General features: G+C 43.3%; 1 protein-coding gene across 1 annotated transcript in view; it reads right to left on the reverse strand.

Annotated features, from left to right (window-relative positions):
* Positions 1-300: 300 nt before the first annotated feature.
* Positions 301-19,771, reverse strand: part of GTF2E1 (general transcription factor IIE subunit 1) — a gene marked incomplete at both ends in the record, with an annotated part of 50,286 nt that continues 30,815 nt past the window's right edge. The window contains 3 exons of the mRNA XM_082013946.1: positions 301-731; positions 3,798-4,045; positions 9,410-9,611. Coding sequence (XP_081870072.1) covers positions 301-731; positions 3,798-4,045; positions 9,410-9,611 — 881 coding nt within the window. The remainder of the gene's footprint in view (positions 732-3,797; positions 4,046-9,409; positions 9,612-19,771) is intronic.

The raw sequence follows: 19,771 nt of genomic DNA on the forward strand, positions 1-19,771 counted from the left end.
GGGGGGAAGCAGCTGCTGAGGCCTTGGAAAGGGTTAAAGCAGTGCCTGTGTGGGGCACCCTGAAGCAGATTTTTATCTTGCAAAGCATCATTGCTTCTGAGACTTGTCCTCCCCTACCTGTTTTGGCACATGCTGCCTTCCTGCTCCCCCTCTCTGGCGGGCAAGATGCCTGAGATTAGCAGTTCTGAGCCCCAGTGTCCCTGCGCACAGGGGAGGAAAGATGCACTTCAGTCTTCTGTTTTACTAGGGAGACTCCAGCTTAAAAAGTCACTTTTTAAAAAATGCCATGGCAGGAAGCAGTTAGTCAAACATATCCTCAAACATGCGTCGCCCCATGGCTATGTAAACCTCTTTTTCTTCCGGTGTCATCTGGGCCACCAGCTCAGGGCGCTGGCTCACTTGGCTGTATGAGTGCGGACGCCCAGCCACTGTGACGGTGGGGTCCTCTGCCACCACCTCAAACTCTTCATCCTCCTCCTCATCCTCCAGCCCATATGTTGAGGTGGCTGTGGTGGCAGGGCGGGGAGGGGATTCCTCCTCTGACTCGCTTGTCTCGCTCTCGGAGTCGCTAGCGTTGGCACCGGAGAGAGGAGCAGCACCTCCAACAGTGACTGTTGAAGCAGAAGGTGTCTTCTTCTCGTGGATAAGGAGGGCACGCATCACCTCCTCATTATCATCCAGAGCTGCCCGGCCCTCCTCACGGTCCTGGAAGGCATCCAGATCCCGGCCCCCTGCAAAGAGACACAAGGAAAAAATATCTCACAGAGATCTGGGTGAGGCTTTCTGGACCTGTATTAATTACTGCCACTGAACACACTTGGCCAAGTAACACCCTTTCTCTATGCCAGCTCCTCCTCTCCCCTAAAAAGACAGAGATATGTTTTTTCTCATAACAGCAGAGCAAGTACTGACATGTCCTCAGAGCTGGGAGGCCTGGAGTCACTGTGGCTCCCAGCTGGGAGCCTCTGCCAGGAGCAGCACATTGCAAGAGAAGACAAGAATTATGATGGGCAGGCACCTGAAAAAGAATCCCCAGGGAGGTGTCAAATTCAGGTGCTCCTCAGCTGGGCTGATGCACTTTCCTCACTGTAGAGCAGAAAGCAGTCCTTAGGACCTAAATTTGGGCTTCCAGATACCCAGACTATGCACCTAATGATGACAGTTGTCTGAGATACAGCTAGTATGGGGATATATTTGTGCTTAAAACAGTGTTGATAATTCAGGGATGTCTTCATTACTGCTGAGCAGTGCTTACACAGAGTCAAGGCCTTTTCTGCTTCTCACACCATCCCACCAGTGACTAGGCTGGGGGTGCACAAGAAGTTGGGAAGGAGACACAGCCAGAACAGCTGAATCCAGCTGACCAAAGGGATATTCCACACCATATGACGTCATGCTCAGCATATAAAGCTGGGGGAAGAAGAAGGAAGGGGGGGACATTCAGAGTGATGGCGTTTGTCTTCCCAAGTAACTGTTATGCGTGAGGGAGCTCTGCTTTCCTGGAGATGGCTGAACACCTGCCTGCCCATGGGGAGTGGTGAATGAATTCCTTGTTTTGCTTTGCTTGTGTCCACGGCTTTTGCTTTACCTATTACACTATCTTTACCTCAACCCATGAGGTTTTTTTTCTGATTCTCTCCCCCATCACACCTAGGTGGGGGGACTGAACGAGTGGCTGCATGGTGCTTAGTTGCTGGCTGGGGCTAAACCACAACATCAGAACAAAAAATTAAACGTAGAGAACCTTATATAAAAACAAGGCCTAAAAACTAGGACAGGCTCCCCATGGCAAACTTTCCGCACCAACAGACACTGCCTATGAACAGTTGCTGGAGCTGAAGTGATGGCATTCTGCCATAATTCAGACATTAATGCTACTTGCCGCCTTCTCCAAGACCTAGACCCTCATGGTTTCAACACCACATCCTGGCAACTGGCACCCAAGCCTTGCCCCCAGGGTCAAAAAATGCACTGGTTACTTTCCTCAACTCAAGATGAAAAAATGCTGAGAAACAGGTAAAGTAAGGAAGTATATCCTGCATTTAGCACTAAAAGCCAGGGGAGTTTGTGGTCACTCCCTTCCTGTGGTAAAATAAAGGCCAAAAGATCCACCCCTAACTTCACTGGACTGGTGTTTTCATTGTAAATAAAGTTTTAACAGGGGATGGCTACAACCACTAATATTTGTGCATTGGCAACATTTTTTAAAGAAAGGAAGAATAAAAGTGTTGTGTTGGTGGCCTTGTGCTCAGCTCGTTGCTTGTGACTGTAGAGCCTAAGAGGGTATTGGAGAGCATGACTGTGAAATAGTATCAGAGCTCATCACACTGAGAGCTGTGAAGCAACAACAGCCTGGGGTAGCTTCACAAAGTCTGACTGTGTGGCTTGGGAGCAGGGATGTCTCTTGCTTGCAAGAACTGTTCCTGCCAGATCCAAGCAGTGAATCTTTTCCGTTAACGGTTCCAAGTTTTCCTCCTCCTTGTTTATGTCATGCAAGAGCTACAGAAATGTGTTGCAACAACAATTTCACACTGTTTCCACAAGCCCCCTTTTTGATCTCCAGTAGTGGTGGAGGTTAAGCAGTGATGCAATCATGCTGTTAAGGAGATACACTCCCCTTCCATGTCCTTCAGTGGCATCTGAGAAGCACTTATGCTGTGTACACCAAACACCATCTCAAGGAGCCAATTTAAAACTACAGGTGAATTGAATGTGAAATGAAAAACAGGATGAGCGCTCACCTTGGCTGGTGAATAACAACAACATCTGCTACAGACTGCAGGAGGAGGTTGTTTCAATCACCTCACTTTGTTTAATCTATTTGAAAAATGTTTTGGGATCCGTATGTTTGAAAGGTGTTACATGCAAACAAGATCATTATGTATCTTCTGACCATTATTTCACATCCATTTTATTCACCTCTGCTATACCTACATACTCCTCTCATGACCATTGCACTGGTTCCAGGATCTCATGCTCACACATGCGGTTGCCTTTTGCCATCTTCTCTTCCTCAGGCATCAGAAGTTTCAGTCTATAATCCTCAAATGACTTGGAAGACTGCATTTATTGATCCACTCTCGCAAAAATCATAAAAGGTCTCCACTTCCTATTTTTAGTGTGTAAGCTGAAATAGCACACTTACCAAAACATAAAGTTTCTACCAGTGGTTACAAGACCTTGACTATTGTCTATGGACAACCTGACCCCAACATGAATAGAAATAAAAGCAAAAATAATGAGAAACAAATAGAAAGCAATAAAGACTCACCTGCCATGGTGAGAGACCACTTACTGTACCTATTGTACTTCCAGAAGCTGTATTTCTGACATATTCTTCATATAAACCACATTTTGAAAAACAAGTGGCAAGAAGAAGGCTGGGAGCATAAAAACACTGCTGCGTAGATTTGGCAGGCTTCAGAGTCAATGAATGTTAATAATGTTAATAAATGTTATTTTTCAGCAGTGACCTATTAGGGAGGCAGCTTTCTAAATGAAACTGAAAGACCTTCATCCAAAACCAATAAACTCTCAAGGTGGAAGACATAAGAGATAATTAACATTTTAGAATCCCACAAACGCAGCTTTACTGACCTAGATTTCAATCCCGGATCTAATAAATCAGGATTTTTTGCATCTACCTACACACAGGTGCTTTGCACAGCAGAGGGGAGCAGACAAAATCTGGAGTGTTGGGAGCAGCAGCTGTACACACACAGGGGAACACATTTTTGACAGCACTCTAAGAGTACCACTAAAGCAGAGTAGTGATTCTACTCTGTGAATTTGCTTACCATCTTTGATTTCATCAGGGTCATAAGCCCCCTGCACGGTACTCTCCCGTAGCCAAATTGGCCTCTCTCTGGCTGCCTTTCCTTCATTTGCAGACCGGTTATGATCCTCCTGATCCTCCATGCTGATGACAACATTCTGGGTATACAAGTCCTCGTATGATGGTCCTTTTGTAGTCCATGCTTCCCGATGATGTCCACCAGCAAGGCCAGCTGCTGCCCCTGAACCAGTACCAGCTGCACGTTCCTTGCTACATAAAAGTCAAAGAGAGAAAAACAGAACACTCAGAGAAAGCCCTTTCTTGGCCAGCATTGCAACACTTAAACTATGATTAGTTATCTTCCATGACCTGCACTGAGAAGTTGTATTCTCATTTCTAACATGTGGCACCACGAATTTCTACACCAGCCTGCTTGTTTGGAGGAACCAGGGGGTCTCTAATGGGAAACCTTACATGAGGCCATGGCAACTTCCACAAGGCACTTAAAAGAAGAGACAGCACTGAGGCTGCTGAGGCACTCATGTGAAAACAAACATAAAATCCCAGAATACCCTGAAATAAAAGCCACAGCAGCAAAACATAGTCGAACAGTAATCTGGTATTTGGAAAAGTCTCTTCTTGGCCTTCATACAGCAACTATACACTGCATAAAAAAAGCACTAAACAAGCCAGATGATAGGCCCAGAGACCCAGCATGCTCACATCTGTGAACCATTATTAATCACAGGACTGGTGAAGGAGTTAACTCATCATGAAAAACACAGTTCAAACCCTTGCTTGAATTGTGAGAGACAATGCCCATGGTGAGTCACATGTGTTGTGTGCCCTGTGTTACATAGGAGATCTGTACTATCCACAGCCTTGGGAGGATTGGGGAGTCCAGGCAGAGAAGAAAGATGAGAGGGCAACTTCAAACCAGAGGACTAGGGCTGGGCAAAGGGCTTTGTGTGGTGATGGTGTGCAGGAGGAGGCAAGACAACTGTCTTCATCGTGGAAAAGCTGAAGAAAAGAAATGCGATGACCAATGCAAAGGGTATGACAGTCAAAGTCTAGCTCTCCTTTGTTTTCTGAGAGGAGCTGCAGCCAGCACATTTTCCTCCAGGTTCCCTTCTAGCTCAGGAGACTGAGGAAGAAAAGAAACATTCCTGCTTGGATCTGGTGGAGAGAGGACATCAGGTGGAGTACTTTCTGCACAGTGATGGCAATGAGCCTAAAATACTCTCTCTGGCCTGTGCTGCTACACATGCATTGATCAGGGAAAGCAGCTGAATGGAAACTCACTGCTCTCTGGGTGGCGAAAGCCAAATGTGACTGTTCCTCTACTTCAAAATCATATTTAATCTTCTCAGAAAAACAGATCCACTGCAGACTGCATCTACCCTCAGCCATATAATTTCAGTCATCTGACTGCCAGTGGTACCTAAGGCTTTTCACAGGTAACAGACTTGCCTGGTCTCCTCCTCTTGCCCAGAACAAATCCAACAAGGGTGCTCACAGGGTCCTGCTCTGCTGCCAGCTGAGCTGACAGAAGTTGTCAGTGAGAATGGTTCAGTCACTGCTACCTACCCAGTGACCCTTCCTTCAACCAAGAAGCTTAAAATAAGGTTGCAGTTAGAGAAGACCTGAGTAATATGCAATTGTTTTTACTTCAGCAAGGACTTAACCACTGCTTGATGAGCTAATTCTGCTGGATTTTTAGGGGTAAACAGTGAGGAAAGAATATGCAGGTAGGTGATCATCTCTGTTCCCCAGTTAAAAAATAATGGTATGTTCACCCACAGTTTGGATTGAGGGCTACTCACAGCCTTCTAAGAGTGAGTTTGCTGATGCCTGTTAGCAAAATACTTCACAGCATGTTAGTACGTGTCCACACACTAACCGGTCCTCTCCTGCAGCCAGCCCTCCTTGAATTTGGGGGCAGAAGGCTCATGCACATCTATTGCTTATACAACCTAAGGGACCACACAGAGACCTTCTCCCAATGTGTTATTTCAAGTGTTGGTACCTTTCAGTTCTCCACGACAGGCATGTTCTGTGAAAAGCACCACTCTGCTACACACACAAGAGAAATCTCTAACTAGCATTTCCCTGGTGATTTTCTCTAATCCACTTTCCTCACAAGATACACAATGCAGCTCTCCCCCAAGCTCTCCCTCCTGCTCCATGCAAGACTGCAGCGTAACAACTAAATACTCAGTAGTGCCAGGAACTGCCCAATAATACTTTTGCACAGAGGTCCCTGAAAGTGTGCCTGAAATGGACTTTTTACCTAGGCGGTATCATAGCAGCAAAACATTTATTGCATGATGTCAGGAACATTTCAAAAATGAAAGTAACAAGACACCTACAGTACTAATTACTTTAAGCCATCTACTGCCATGTCCCACACTTAGGTGGAACCATCTAGACACTGTCTACTTTTGGACCCTGGTGAGCTTTGCAAATGTGTCTCAGTTTACTTCCTTGTTTGTGGAACTGCATCTTGTGCTGGTTTTGGCTGGGACAGAGTTAATTTTCTTCATAGTAGCTAGTATGTTTTTGATATGTGCTGAAAACAGTGATGATAATACAGGGATGTTTTCGTTACTGCTGAGCAGTGCTTACACACAGTCAAGGCCTTTTCTGCTTCTCACACCACCCCACCAGTAAGTAGGCTGGGGGTGCACAAAAAGTTGGGAAGGAGACACAGATGACTCCAGCTGACCAAAGGGATATTCCATAGCATATGATGTCATGCTCAGCATATAAAGCTGGGGGAAGAAGAAGGAAGGGGGGGACGTTTGGAGTGATGGCGTTTGTCTTCCCAAGTAACTGTTACACGGGATGGAGCTCTGGTTTCCTGGAGATGGCTGATGGGAAGTGGTGAATGAATTAATTGTTTTGCTTTTCTTGCGTGCACGGCTTTTGCCTTCTCTATTAAACTGTCTTTATCTCAATCCACGAATTTTCTCACTTTTACCCATCCGATTCTCTCCCTCATCGCACTGGGGGGGAGCGAGTGAGTTGCTGCGTAGTGCTTAGTTCCAGCTGGAGCTAAACCACAACAATCTTCAGTGACACTTGGTCGGAGTCAGGAACCCCTCAAGACTACGTGACCAGGGGAATATTCCTTACTGCAAGAAGAGATATTACTGTTCAGCAACTCTGTTCCAAAGTACAGGATTAAACACCATGGACCAGGCGCCAGCAAAAGGCCAGATGCGTGAGCTGTGCTACAGGCAGCACAGAGCAGATGAAGGGAGTGCACTCTTAAATCTCTCTCTCTCTCTTAGATCCAAGATCTGCTTTTTCTGCACCTAGATCTAGACTCTGCATGGCCATCCTGCAACCAGGAACTGCTCAGACCAGTGGCAGCTCAGTGGTCCAGATGTGGCTACTTTTGCTCTGTTACCCATCAGTCGTTTTACCCTGATGGAAATCCCTTCATGAGCGGTTAGCTGCCTTTAAAGGTGACATAAATAATCCTCGACAGAGCTGAGGTATGGCCCACAGAAACCACACTGTGCAAAGAGGAAACAACTTGAAATTTTCATCTCAATCCAGCCCAGACTATTAAGAAGAGGTCTTGCATAATGGGGATAACTCTTTTTGTGCCATGTTTGAAATAAAGTGCTTTTTCACTTAGCTGCTCTTAAGAGCTTCAGCTTCACAACAGACAACCCATGGTCCTTGATAGCATGACCACAAAAAATTAATTCTGTGAATATTTTTTGCTATATAAAATTATGCTATTTTGACATAAGAAAATGGAGGGGATATTCAAATCCATCTGTTCTAGAAAACCAGAGAAGGGCTTATGTAAAGTAGGTTTATTTTGAAACCTGTGGGGCTTAATTCATGCTCTGACAAGATTAAGAAAATTAACGGCCTCCTAGAAAGATATAAATAAAGATCTGCCCAGTTTCCCATGCAGGTGAATGACAGTTATGCAATTTCAGTGTAGCTGTTCAGAGCTGTAACTCTCCTGAAAACACATGAAGTTGCCTGTGTCAGTGCAGAGAGAAGATGCAGGCCCTTCGTGGCCTTTTCTGTGTGTTTCAGAATCACCAAATGTCAGTTTTGTCAATGATTTCAGACACTCAGGACTCCATAAAAAGACAGAATAAATAACCCAGGGTTTGGCACTTCCAAAAAAATCTCACAGCAGTACTTTCATGCAATTAGCTGCTTTGAATTAATAAGAGTTAATAAATAATTAAATCATTGTATGTGCTGAAGCAAGTTGTGTTCAAGTAAGCATTTAAAAAGCCGCCTATTTATTTTGTCACTCCTTGCACAGAGTAATTAATCATTTACAATGTTTTTTAAGTATTTAAGAGTCAAGTAAGTGGGTGCTTCTATTTAATCATGGGACTGCACCAGGCTTCTGCTGTGATAATTTCCTGTGCACAGAAGGAGAAGACTGAGAAATTACTCTCTTTTTGGTGGGGTTATCCCAGTTCTACTACTCAAACTACAGAAAAGGGTTTTTAAAGCAAAGTCTAGTGATTCAGCTTGGGCATAAAGGCTTCAAAGACTCCCCATATCACCAAAGAGACGTTGAGTGACCTTGGAAAGATGTCTTCCCCTCTCTCTATTGCTTCTGTTTTTCTATCAGAACGATAAGCAAAATTAGCTACCTTCGTGGCTAGAAAAAGACTATGAATAGACAAATAATATTTTGTTATATTAATTAGAAACTGTCTAGCATGAATATATAAGGAACATTCTCTCTCAAGGTTAGCCTGAGAGAAAAAAAAAAGAGTATCTTTCTTGCTCTCCCATTAACGAAAGCCAAGCACCCCAAGGCACTGTGGGTATGCTTCCCCTCATGGTACATTTCTTTTTTCTCCCCTGTGTGCTTAATTAATTTTTTTTTAAATACAGAGAAGTGCATCACATTTCACCACAGCTGACAAAACTGACAGCTCCCCACATCTTTCTGCATTATTTAAACATCATCTGTTTTTCTCCAGCTAGGAATGTTCTGAAAGAAAGTGTCATTTCCCATGGGTAGGAACATTATAAAGAGTTTTTGACTATAACATGGTCTCTTCCCAAAAAGAGGTGTGTAACATGTAGGAGAAAATCGGAAGAAAAAAATACCCTTATTACAAGTAATGTCTTTGAACTAGAAAGTTGCTCTATGTGGATTTGAAACGCAAAGTGTAGCATGCAGACACCTTAGTTTCAAAAGCTGGGTAGAAGCAAAAGGAATAGATGAAAGATAAGGGTTTGAGAGAAAGAAGACAGTGTAGATGGTACCTTCAGAGCTTTGCCAAATGGCTGCAGTTTGCATTTCTTAAATACTGGGGCAAGGGCTTGTTATACATACCAGCTCCAGCAGAGCAAACAGCAGGTAATTCGAGTATCCCAGCCTGCAGAAAACTACATGCAGGAGGCTGACCAGAAGAATAGTCATCTGCCTTGTTTAGTAAAAAATGGTTATGGCCCTTTGTCTCTTTATAAACTACACATGCCTTGGGGCATCTGTCAGTTGGTTGCATAGCTGGTGTTGAACAAGTAAGTCCTCAATGCAGCCAGAAGCTGCCCAAGGTTTGGGAAAGCCTCATAGAGCAGACAAATGCTCTACAAGGAAGCAGTGCAGTGAGAGAAGACCTGATGTGTTCCCACCTCTGCTTCAGGGCAGGAATCTCTGTGGGTTCTGGCTCCAGGATTTCATAGGCTAAGTTAACATCTTCTGTCTCACGAAGCAGTGCATAGATGGGCTCAATCTGCTCATTAAATCTTGCCACGAGTGTCCTTGCATCCTTTTTGGGCATCGCTGACTCATCTTCTTCCACTTCAGTCTCACAGAAAGTACAGCGGAAAGTTCCTAAAACGAAAAAAGTTGCTAAGCATTGGAAGGAAAGCAGCAGGCCTAGCTCTTTATACAGCTTTTTAAACAGCAGTTCTTTGCTGTTTTCTTAGCTTGATGCTAAACAGCTTTTCTCCCCCAGACAATCCCTTCCCACACACAGTCTACCTGGTTATTATTTAAGCAGACAACAAAGCAAGCACTTTGATACCCAGTTGGGTAGAGTTTCTCGCTGTGAAAAGCCCAGATGGGCTGCAGTACCTCTACTGAGACATCTCCTAATCTCACTTTCTCTTTCTTGCTGCACGTTTTAAATGTCAGCTACAACTGGGCTGTGATAAAAAGCTTCACAATATACTCTTTGGAGTTCAAATATCATCTGTTTCAGGTGCTTGCACTGGTATCTCCAAGGCCACATGAACAGGCTAATTTCACAATGAAGCAGGGTGGAGTTTTACACTGCACCAACCACTCTGCAGTAACTGCTAGTATAACCATTTTCACTCTGCAACTAATGCAGAAAAAGATGGCTTCTCCTTCTGTTTCAGGGCCAAAACATGCAAAATAAGTCATTACTGCAAAGTGGCAAATATAAAAACTTATCCCACCTAACCCCCCTATGAACTTCTTGAAATTAAGAATGGCAAGGTAAGAATTGTATGAATGGCAATTAAGAATAAGCTCATTTTACAGACCTCGTCAGAATCTACAAAAACACATCAAACATACAGGCAACTGAAATGATTGCATGGCAATGCAGTTACAAAAACCCTACTGAACTCCTGCACAGCAGGCTTTTCAGTTTCATCGCTCCATCTGTGAGTAGGACCCTCAGGGCAAGTACATGCACAGTAGGACCTTACCATATGGTCCACTACGACGGGAGATGCAGAGTGTAATGACTTATCCTTGCAAGTGCTGGACTGAGAACGTACTTCTGCATCCTCAGAGCACTTACATCCAGAGCAATGCTTACAGGTTTCTCGATTTCTCTTGTCCCTGTGTGATTTTTTTACTTATCCATTCTGTGACACCTATACACATCATCTCTTGATACCCCAGTGAAGAAAGGAAAAGTTCTTTTTACTAACAGGGAGCCTGAGGATAGGTCGTATCAGGGAAATTATAACCTTATGTCTAAAAATCAGTATTAGAATCAGTATCGAAGCCTGCTATATCACTGATGCTATGTACAAACACAGTCGAAAGAATGGGGTTTGCCCAGGGCACATGGGCATGATGTAATGAGACAGGCTGGCAAGCCAGGGCTTCTGGTATCTTGTTTTGCTGCTTACAGAGATTTGCTAGTCTTGTCACTCCATTTTCCAGTGTACCTCTTTCTCTGTCTGTAAGACAGCGATAAAAACAGACCTAATTTCTTCACTGATGGCTGTGAGGGCTAGACAATGCTTGCACGCTTCTTGGAAAACACACAAAAGCAGTTTATGACAGGAGGTAGATCTGTTGCCTCTCACCACAGTGCAGAGATGCAGTTTTCTACCAGCACCATCTGAAGAAGCTCATCGTTACTCATAAATTAATGCGAGTGTATTGTATGTTGGCCTGTCATATGTATGCATTTCCTGCAACAGTCTCGCTTTAGGTGGTTTGTCTTATCTACATGTAAAAGCAGCAGTATGCAAAGTAAAGGATAAGTGGATAAAGTGCTCTTCTCTCTCATCCAAGCATGAAACACTCTGCTTATTTTTCCAGGCTGTAAAAATTGCCCCTACTGATTCAAAAACTGTACATTATATAAGCTGTCAACCCAGTAAAAATTGAAGCCAAAGTCTGGTCTCCTTATCCCACATCTGAGGCTACTGGCATGACAAACTAGCAAACAAGTTGAATCAATTTAAAATAATTAGCACATCTCAGTTCCCATAATGGACTAAGTGAACAAACACAGGTTAAAGAGAAAAACTCTCCTCTTTTTACACTCTTGCCAAAAGTCCTGTTACATGTTCCTGAGACAGCTTAGACTTTTCACGCTTCCATCTGTGAACCCCATGAGTATTTGCAAAAGATTAAGAACATAGGGAGAATGGTTCCAATTCAGACTACCAAAAAATCAGAAAGTAAATACAGCTTTAATGAAACGGAACTCCTAAAGCTATCACGTATTTGCTGCAACTTCCACCCCTCAGGGTTCTTAATAAGCAAAAAAAAAAGTTAGTAGATGAATTATGTAAAGAATCTGGGAATGAGTGAAATTACAAGCTTCCTTCATTAATATGCTGACTTTTTTCAAGGTGGTGCAGCATTTCACAAGAGGCATATGTGATTAGAGATCTGGGAAGTTGCTTTGCCATGGCAGATGGAATTTATATGTTGCAAACCTCTTTTGTTAGACTTTAAGAGGTCACAAAATGTCACTAGAGCTTTTATGACATGGCACATCATCTCAGCAGTGACATATGTTCCTTACAGATATGAACTGCCTGTGACAAACATGGAGGCCATCTGAAGGCTGAGAATGGCAACGTGCCCACTCCAGCAATGTATTTCTTCCTTCAGCCCTTACACAACTGAGACTTTTCCAGTCAAATATGCTGCATAAACCAGGACAAGTAGATATCCTGGAGTGAACAGACATGAGGCTTTCCTGAATCTTGGAAATGCTAATGGAGAGCGCATACATCCCCTCCTTTCCACACATGCTCAGGCACTCAACAGATCTCTGTGGCTGAACGTTAAAAACCAGCCATCTGAAAGAGATCTCATCTGCTCTCAAACTCTGCAGGGCAGATACACTGGTAATCTGGCTCCCAAAGGCATACTAAGACTGTCGCAGCTCAAGATTTGAAGTATAGGGCCAGAATGTTTGAGATGCTTCCTAATGACTTGATTTCACTTGAGAGAAAGAAAAGGTCAACTGCCCATGCGCATTGCACGCACAATGTCCAAGTGTGCATGCTGCATCTGCTCTAATTAACACATTTAACTGGCTACATGCTCCTGAGTCTGAGCCCAGGTCCTGCTCACACCCTTCTCAAAGGGTTCAAACCTCATCTCCAGCTCAACAAGGTATCTTCCTTCTACTCTGTCCTTTGGGATACTGCCCCAATCTCTCACTACTCTGTTACTTACAAACTACTTAATTTTCAACCTAACTTATTTCCATTAATTTCAAGCCATTTTACTGTTGTGCCAGAAACTGTACTTCAGCTCAGTTAGCTTCCATCTTGTTGTTAATCCTTCAGGTATATTTGCAAACTGCTGTCTTACTCATCCCTCTACCTTCATTTTGCAAGGCTCAATAAGCTACACATTTTTCTTTGCCTTTTAAAACTGGCCACTCGTTGCTCCAACCATGCTATCAGTCTCATCAGACACTTTCTCCCGTTTGCTCTCATCTTGCTGCTATAAAGCTGAAAGTATATACAAGTGTCCAGATGAGTTCTCCCAAAAGCCCAATGGCATTAGTGCTTCTCTGATAGCCATTGATACCTTTTAAGGTCACAGCGTAACAGATCATGAAAGTGCTGCCTCAATTATCACAAGATGTAGCAATGCTCCCAGATCTTTCTTCCTCCTTTGTAGTTTCCATTTGATGAGCTCCACATTTATAGGAGACATTTGCATTAGATACTAGGTGCATGACACTGTACTTTATAGTATAATCTTTCAGCTCCTTTTTATTCCTCCAGCTTTCATCCCACCAATTCTTTATTCTTGACTGTGCCACAAAACATTAAGCTAATTTATTTTCAAAATCTCCCACAACCTTCTTTTAGAAGTAGCATTATTACCATTACATGGAGTGAGCTAAGGCACAGATGGCACAATTTCAGAAGTATCTGCTGATTTGAGCAGTACTTGATTTGAGATGCCTAAAACTCTTTTTTCTGAAACTTCTGTTTCAGAAAAGAGTGTGCAGTATTTTTACCAATTTTCTTCCAGACTGGAGAATTGGGCATCTCAAACAAGTTAGGTACAACAGCTCCTGATAGGCTTTGAAAAGTTTAGCTCAAAATGACTAGTCCTAGACTACACAGAAACTCTCTGGCCTGGAAGATCAGATCATGTTCCTGTGGCTACTACAGCCATTTTCTTCAAATAATTCCCCAACTCTCACACTGCACGTTTTTCCTTCTCCTGCAGCAAGCCAGAAAAAAAAGTGTATTATATGCGCACAGCTCATCTCTGTTACTGAGCAAAGCATACATTTTGTGGGGGAAAAATTTATGTGGTAGAGAAAAAGTTACAGGATGTATAAGCAACTTTAATTTCATCACTCTCTAACCCCAAGTGCTTCATTTGATGTTAAAAAGAGAGTATTAAGACCCTGAGGAAAGGACAGGAGTTTCCTAGGTTCCTACCAACAGGAAGCTGGACAAATGCCTCCCACCATGTGATGCTGTGCCAACAGCCATATGGTTAATCTGCAGACCTGGAGCCCTCAGATCTGCACAGGCCTCCATCATTTCACTGAATGAAATAACTGAGAAGATCACAACCTCCTAGTGCTGTGTAGATCAGCTGCAGGGGGGAGGCAGGATGCCACGCCAGCTTGCTTCCTGGCAGCAAATCATAGAATCATAGAGTAGTTTTGGTTGGAAGAGACCTTTAAAGGCCATCTAGTCCAACACGCCTGCAATGAGCAGGGACATCTTGAACTACATCAGGTTGCTCAGAGCCCCGTCCCACCTGACCTGGAACGTTTCCAGGGATGGGGCATCTACCACCTCTCTGGACAATCTGTGCCAGTGTTTCACCACTCTCATTGTGAAACATTACCTCCTTAGATCTAGTCTAAATCTGCCCTCTTTTAGTTTAAAACCATTACCCCTTGTCCTATCACTACAGGCCCTGCTAAAAAGTCTGTCCCCATCTTTCTTATAGGTCCCCTTTAAGTACTGGAATGCTGCAATGAGGTCTTCCCAGAGCCTTCTCTTCTCCAGGCTGAACAAGCCCAACTCTCTCAGCCTGTCCTCTGATCATTTTTGGGGCCTTCCTCTGAACTTGCTCCAACAGGTCCATGTCTTTCCTGTGTTGAGGGCTCCAGAGCTGGATGCAGGACTCCAGGTGGGGTCTCACCAGAGCGGAGCAGAGGGATGCAATCACCTCCCTCAACCTGCTGGTCAGACTGCTTTTGATGCAGCCCAGGCTGCGGTTGGCCTTCTGGGCTGCGAGCGCACATTGCCGGCTCATGTCCAGTTTCCATCCACCAGTACCCCCAAGTCCTTCTCAGCAGGGCTGCTCTTGATCCCTGCATCCCCTGGCCTGTACTGATACCGGGGGTTGCCCCGACCCAGGTGCAGGACCCTGCACTTGGCCTTGTTGAACCTCATGAGGTTCACACGGGCCCATTCCTCAAGCTTGTCCAGGTCCCTCTGGATGGCATCCTGTCCATCGGGCGTGTCAACTGCACCACTCAGCTTGGTGTCATCTGCAAACTTGCTGAAGGTGCACAAAGGGAGGATGAGAAGGAAACACCTTGGGTCCTGCTCTAGCTTCTCAGAAGAGATGTGCTTTGTGGGAACCTGTTAACCTACCTGCTAACCACAAGCCTGATGTTTCCTATCCAGGTCTTCCTATCTGCTCCAATCCCAATTCCTGGCTTTTCTACACTCTGACGGTCCTGTTAGCCTTGCTAGCAAGTCCTATCTACTTTCTCAGCCTGAGCTTCTCTCACTCCTAAGACTTTCCTGTCCAACCTTCTTCTCCTGGTCTGCTTTTTCCAGTCTCAGCCTCTCCCCACTCTCGTGGCTCTCTGCCTCATACTCTTTGATCAACTAATTTTGCTTAATTTGAGACCCAGTCTTCAGATTAATTTCCTGTTTGAAGACAGAGAGATTAAAGACCTTTTCGCAGCACAGCCTGTCATTCAGAACACTGTAACACAGGCAAAGGGATATACATTTCTCTGTTTTTTTCCATTTCCTCATCAGCCCATTCTTCAAAACAGCCAAACTGTTTTTTTATTAAATTTTCCTAAGCAATTTAAACTTGGTTGGATGCATAGAATAGAAAAACTCAGCATAAAGTAAGTGTTTGACAAGGTTTTGAACAGAACAAAAAACACAGAGCAATTCCTACATTCACTCTACAAACGATCCAAGCTCATGTAATGGAAATATTTAGCAACCTAAGTAATAGGCCATTCTGTCAGTACAAATTATAATTAACTTCCTTTCATTTCTCATTGATTTTCAAGATTTAGAGGACTGTTTACGACAGCACCTAAAGGCATTTCTCTCCTGAATCATTAAAGACATAAATAGTAGGCTGAGTGGCTATAACAGACCTGGATCATTAGGTACCATAACATACTCCATATTAGGATATAAGGATACGCACATACTAGAAGGAGTTAAATTGAAGCAAAGAGAGTTTTAACGACCTTCACAGACCGAGCCAGTAACAGAGATAATTGTTAAAATGGTTGATTGTTAACTGGATTAATGATAATGCAGATTAGACTGTAGGAGCTGTTGATCTTTAGTGACACACCAGACTTAAACAGACTTCTCAGCCCTCATTAAACTGTCCTTAGCATCTCAACAAGAAAGCAACCCAGTGTGCTTGAGTGGGAAACGTGCTCCTGCCCCAAGGAAAGATGAGTCTACAGTCAATTTTATCAGGCAGCCTTCCCTGGCCCCACCTCTCTTTTTTCCCCATATTCGAGACCTATAGTACATTGTATACACATTTGACTTCCAAAAACCCAAGTTGTTCTAGGCAAAAAACAGAGAAACCCACCTAATAAAATCTGTCTCCTGAACACCACAGCAATACCATTCTCTCTTGCAAGTAATTCAGTGTTTCTACACATGCAATTAAAAGAGCCAATTACAGAGCACAGTGTGTTACATAAAATGTAATGCCACATTTCATCTTTCTGAGGCAGGTTTCATGGTCCACTGGATCTCAAGCTCTTGAGGACACTCCACAGCCCAGGGCTGACTGCAGTACTCTATCTTGAAACGTGACACAGAAAGTGTATGTTTCTATATTAATCCTGTTTGGGATAGTCCGAGCAGATGCTGTTGTCAGAGCTTCTTGTGGTACAAGAACAAACATTGGACCATGTATAGGAAATGTCAGTATTTTGGGAAGATTTGCTAACCCTACTTCTGGAATAAAACATCCAGCTTTGCTATTGAAACCCAAAATGCATCAGGCTTCATCCCAACATTCTGAAAAGGCTTGCTTTAAACTTTCTAACTATAGAGAAGATAAGGTATATTGCACCCGAGATGTGTAACATTGGGCAGAGACGGAGACAGAGCAAATCCAGACAATCTGGGTAGTATCTGAAGAGAACTGAAAAGTACACAGGATGACACTGCCCAGAGGAGATGGTCAGTGCAGTGGCTGTAGTTTTAAGCCGAGTACACAGCACCCCTCCGAACAGCACTGCAACCAAATCATGACACTCGCCAGATGAGGCTTGAGCAGACATGAATGTAGACTGCTAAATACAGCATCCTGCCCCCAAAACTGACAGCTTTCTTTGTAACAGGCTAAGAAAGTACAGCATCTCCTCTATCCCTCTCTTCCTTTCCTGAAGAGGTACTATCAGGTACAATACTGAAGGCTGCCTGCCACATCCTATTATCAGATCCTAGACTGAAATTTGCTAAAATAGCTTTTATATCACAATTCTGTCTCAGATGAGTGAGGAAGCATGTAGAGTGCACATTTATGAAATGTCAAGCACAGCAGTTCAGCCAGAAATGGGGCTAGGAACAAATAATGTAACTAATACTGTTATCTGAAGAGAGATTTAATCTCTTTGTGAATTTTTCTGCAGTATCTGAATTCCTAAGAAAGTTGTGTTATCTACTGTTTACAAATGGAATCAAGATGAAGCAAAAAAAAATCCTTTTAACTTTATATGCCCCAAATCTAGACCCAGTTTCTCCCCGTTCTGTACATATTCTTGCATAAATCTTACTTGAGTCAACAGCTATGAGACTGACACTTCTCGGTATCAGATCATAAGGTTTTAAAATAGGTTTCTGTGAATCAGAGAATGAGCAAGGATCGTTCACCTGCAAACAGCTTGTTTTCCCTGAGCTGTTCAATATGAAATAGGCCTATATGGTGGAGGCAGGAGGACAGAATCCAGGTCCTTGGGACAGCATTCAACCGTCTAGCCCACATGTATAACAGGTTTGGGAAAGAATCTTACATACTTCTACCCTCCAAATCATCCTTCAGAAAGGTTTATGTTTATTCTACGAACTCCTAAGTGCAAAAACCAGTATTTGATCACACAATTCAACACCATTTCATAATGTCGGCACACCAAGATATAGCTCTGACTTCTGAGTACCCGATTTTGAGCCTTAATAATGCTGCTTAAACATTTTTCTTGTTTAATATAGGTTCAGAGTATTGAATTGCCCACCAGGTATTAACCAGTAAACATTTCATTTGGGATTAACGTCAATCAGTTTCTTTTCAAAGCTTCTATTATTGTAATATCGATGTAGCAGACACAGCATTTAAGGGCACTTATGCAGTAGCACTATTTCTTATTCAGATGAGGTAATTCTGCCAGAAACGTGTTCAAGAGGCTTCAAAACTGCAACCCTCCAACACATGAAAAATGATCAAAACAATTTCTTTAAAAAATAAAAACAAGATGGCAACCTACAATAAAAAAAAAAAAGAGATAAAGGCATACTCTTAAACACACAGCAGGATTAGCAAAAGATGAAATATGTTTTATAATTGCCATTAACCAGTGTCTCACTATAATCAGAAGGAAATTTCACTTAGCCAGTGCATATGTTCATGTATTATTTATTCTCCCTGACAGCAGTGTGTAAATGTATAAAAATTGAGGGACTGGCAGTCCTGGAAACAGAAGGTCTCTGTTAAGCTGCAGAGTGGATTTTACTCAGGCAGTTACATTATCCTAGGCATAATTTGGAAAAATGTTGGTGCTGGAATGTTATTACAGATGGCCGAGAATAGTGTCCAGCACTTGTTCTGGACCGTCTCGGCACAAAATGAACCCTGATGTTAACAATAAAGTTAGGAACTGCTGATATAAGGCACCCTTGGCAACACCTTTCAATATATAAGGACAGTGTTTTTCCTCTCTGAAAATCTCAAGCATTTAGGGACATGGGAACAGAAGTAGAATAACATTCAGAGACTCACTCCAGATCCCCCAGTTGCAGGCAATGGCAAACATGAAATACTTCCCTTGCCTGAGATCCATTTGTTAAACCACACCACCACTTCTGATTTTCTGGAAGAGATCTATCCTTTCATGTTTGCTGTCACTATTGAATCCCTTTAGTAACACACAACAGATTCCCTGAGGAAAGAAATTTATAAACCTGGCACACCTACTATGCTACTTGTAGTCAAAAAGGGCTTCAAATTCAGTAGATGGTAGCTCATAAATGCCAACAACTGAAAACCTTTACTTTCAAATTCTCTTCAGAGTTGATGTGTGGCAAGAAAAATTCCCTACTGCCTGATCTTCCTCCACAAAGCTATTTGTGCCACCAACAGAGAACAACACAGATTAATAAAAAAACTAAAAAAGTAATTTTCTCCTCGTTATAATAAACTTCAGTTAAAAAGAAGAGTAACCAAGGGAACATGCCGTGGATGCTGAGACTTTGCATTTCATGCAAATCTGTGGAGTATTAAGGCACGGACTCTGGCGAGGATTCAAGCCAAAGACCTTTATTGCTACAGGCACTTGCTTTTTATACAGTTACAGCTCTCTCACGTGCCACAAAATGTGTCCTGATTGGTTACTACACACAGTCCACGCGCTTCTCACACAGTCAGGATTGGCTGCCTGCAGGTGTCCACGCACTCTTCTCTAACCATTCTCCTTCCTTCTTCTGCTCCAGTACCTCCCCTTTGGCTGCTCACGAGAATGTCACGCACTTCTCCACTTCCTCCTTGGTTGTTTACCATCTTTAAAGCCACAGTTCCTTCTCCTCAAGGTCAAGCCTTTGTAGGGTAATCCCAACATGAATCTGCTCATTTACACACAAGAAATTTATTTAAGAACAAAGCACAAGAATGAAATCCTTAAGCCATGGTCCCAAGGCAGTATTTCAAAGGCAAACAGGGCCAATGTCAGAAGCATACATTTCCATACCAGTGCTTCAAGCAGCTGGTGGGCCTTGGGATGGCAGCAGCTGGCAATGCCAAGAAAGAAGCAGCAAGGCAGTGAGCTCCAAGCCAGCATGTTG

The sequence above is a fragment of the Phaethon aethereus genome (assembly GCF_964289735.1).
Source record: "Phaethon aethereus genome assembly, chromosome: 1".
In the NCBI taxonomy this organism is placed as follows: Eukaryota; Metazoa; Chordata; class Aves; order Phaethontiformes; family Phaethontidae; genus Phaethon; species Phaethon aethereus.